General features: G+C 49.2%; 1 protein-coding gene across 1 annotated transcript; it reads right to left on the reverse strand.

Annotated features, from left to right (window-relative positions):
• Positions 1–1,119: 1,119 nt before the first annotated feature.
• LOC136068904 (uncharacterized) lies at positions 1,120–1,704 on the reverse strand. Its single transcript, XM_065776731.1, has one exon. The coding sequence runs from the start codon at positions 1,702–1,704 to the stop codon at positions 1,120–1,122; it is 585 nt and encodes a 194-aa protein (XP_065632803.1).
• Positions 1,705–3,276: the final 1,572 nt, after the last annotated feature.

Here is a 3,276-nt window from a genome sequence, read left to right on the forward strand (position 1 = left end):
GATGGGTGGCCGAGATAGATACTCCTTCAGCTGCTAAAATGCTAAGGCACACTCCTCAGTCCATTCGTATCCTTTCCACTTGTGGAGCAGTAAGAAAAAAGGCCTGCACCTATTCGCCGACCTAGATATGAATCTATTCAATGCGGCGATCATCCCGGTCAGCCTCTGGACCTCCTTGGGATTCCGAGGTGGTTGCAAGTTAGCTATGGCTCTAATTTGATCAGGGTTAACCTCAATTCCCCTATGGGTCACAATGTAACCCAGGAACTTACCTGAACTTACTCCAAATGAGCATTTGGATGCGTTCAGCCGCAATTTATGCCTTCTTAAAATCCCAAAAGTGTGGTTAAGGTCCGTCACGTGCTCGGCCACTACCTTACTCTTTACGACCATATCATCAATATAAATCTCAATGTTTCTGCCCAACTGCTGCTCAAACATTTTCGTCATCATTCTCTGGTAGGTAGACCCCGCATTCTTCAAACCAAAGGGCATTACCTTGTAGTGGTAATTTCCAGTGGGAGTGAGAAAAGTGGTCTTCTCCTGGTCGCCCAATGCCAGTGGGATTTGATGGTAGCCTTGAAAGGCATCTAGGAAACTCATCCGAGGATGGCCCACTATTGCATCCACCAACTGATCTATACGGGGCATAGGAAAAGGCTCTTTTGGGCACGCTCTGTTAAGGTCCGTAAAATCAACACACACACGCCATTTTCCATTTTTCTTTTTCACTACGACTGTATTGGCCAACCACTGAGGGTAAAATACCTCCTTGATAGCCCCAGCCTGCTTTAACTTGGTCACCTCATCTTTAATAGCCTCGACGTGTACCTTGGACGGACGCCGAGGTGGTTGTTTCTTTGGAATACACGAGGGATTGACGTTCAGATGATGTCAAATGAACTCCGGATCCACTCCCGGGGCTTCATAGGCACTCCATGCAAACACATCAACGTTTCTCCTAAGAACCTCAACCAACTGCTCTTTCTCTGACAAAGGCAACTGAGCCCCGACCTGAAAGTACTTCTCTGGATCATCACTAACGCTCACCCTTTCCAAATCTTTACACCTCATTTCCTCTGTGGACACGTCGAACTGGGCTCCTTGAATCCTTGATTGTTATAAATCATCCTCGGCTGCAGCCGAAGTACTTATCTCTGGCCGATGTTGAATGGCTATTATCATGCACTGCCTAGCCATGGTCTGATTTCCCAAAATTTCTGAAACCTCGCCTCCCGAGGGATACTTCACTTTCTGATGAAGAGTGGAAGAAACAGCCCCCAAAGCATGCAACCAAGGTCTTCCCAAAATAGCCGTATACGGAGAAAAAGCATCCACCACAATAAAATCCACCTCCACCATATCTGAACCAGTCTGCACAGGTAATCTAACCATCCCCAATGGAGCGACCGATTTGCCCTTGAAGTCCACCAGCGGGGAACTATATGTTGTCAGATCCTCGGGTTTCAAATTCAGCCTCCTGAATAAATCAGTGTACATCACCTCGGCGGCACTTCCATCATCAACCATCACTCTCCTCACGTCATACCCTCCGATCCTAATCGTAACCACCAAAGCATCATCATGCGGTTGTATGGTTCCTCTCTTATCCTCTTCTGAGAAGCCTAACACCAACGAGGTGCCCGGTCTGGCCCTCTTCGGCCTCGAACTGGAGCCCTCCTCCGAGCACTGAGACACAGACATTACCCTGGAAGGGCAAGATCCAGTTCTCCCTGGGGCAGCAAATATAATGTTTATCGTGCCCAAAGGAGGTCCCCTCGAAGCATCCCCCTGAAATGCCGAGCCTACGTGGCCTCCTCGGCCGCCGGAGTGATGCAAAAGTTGGGTCAACTTCCCCTCTTGCACCAACTGCTCTAAATGGTCCCACAGATTTTTACAATCTTCGGTGATATGTCCATGGTCTTGATGGTACTAGCAATAAAGGTTCTGATTACGCTTCGCAGGATCCCCCGCCATCTTATTGGGCCACCTAAAGAACGGCTCGTCCTTTATCTTCTCCAGAACTCGCTGCACCGGTTCTCGGAACACGGCGCTAACCACCTGGGAGTTGGCAGGTCCTGACTACCCCCCAAGTCCCTCCGAGGCCGGTTGTTATTATACCGGTCCGGCCTGAAATCCCTCCTTTCCTGAGTTACTGCCTTAGACTTTCCTCTGCCCTGCATCTGATCCTCCTCTACTCTTCTATATTTGTCTATCCAATCCATAAACTGACGCACACTAGTAACAGGCTTGCCAATCAGAGACTTCCTCAGACCGTGCTCAGTTGGAAGACCTTCCTTAAAAGTGTTCATAGCCACATCATCGTGAGCTCCATCTACCTCGTTGAACATTTCCCAATATCTGTCCGAGTAGGCTTTTAGGGTTTCCCCCTCCCGCATAGACATGGATAGTAGCGACCCCAAGGGTTGAACAACCCTCCTACATGTAATAAAACGGGCACCAAAGGCCTGGGTGAGCTTCTCAAAAGAGTCAATAGTATTAGTTCTCAGGCCATTAAACCATTTCATTGCTACTGGGCCCAGGCTAGACGAGAAAACCTTGCACATTAAGGCCTCATCCCTGGCATGAATAGCCATTCTCTGGCTGTAGTGGCTAACATGTTCTACTGGGTCTATTCAACCATTATAAATGGTGAACACAGGCTGGTGGAATCGCCGAGGAAGACTAGCGTCCTCAATATGTCGCGTGAAGGGCGACTTAGAGACCTGATTCAAAACTTTGTTTAAGGCGTCATTCCCCTGACCCTGGCGAGTCGGACTCTTATTCCTTCGCCCACGGTGGTATTCCTCCTCACACGAAAAAGATTCGCTGGGTGGAGTTCTCGACCTTCGCCTATAACTGGTGTCATCCGACTCCTCAGAGGAGTGCCCAGAGTTATGAGCCTTACGCCTTCGTCGCTCATGTCGCAATTCCCTCTTCAACTTGTTAATCTCACGCTACAAATTTCCTCCGCTCTTTACAGGGGAAACATGGCCTTTCCCCCGAGAGCGGCTTCTATCTGTATGGGTTGTTCGTGTACTTCCCTCATGATCCCCCCTGTGTTCGTGGTCTAACAATGGATTACTGTGCTGAGCGCCCCTAGACTCTGCCTGATGCTGATTAGCATCCACCTGTTGCGGGCCCGTCAATGGTTGCTGCGGTGCTCCTTTTTCCATCGCGAGTATCACACTTGCCTTTCCTTCTCAACAGATCAAGTTCTTCCCACAGACGGCGCCAATTGTAGGGACTCAACTTGGATTGAACCCAGAGTATGAA

The sequence above is a fragment of the Quercus suber genome, unplaced genomic scaffold, assembly GCF_002906115.3.
Source record: "Quercus suber isolate HL8 unplaced genomic scaffold, Cork oak 2.0 scaffold_141, whole genome shotgun sequence".
NCBI classification, from domain to species: Eukaryota; Viridiplantae; Streptophyta; class Magnoliopsida; order Fagales; family Fagaceae; genus Quercus; species Quercus suber.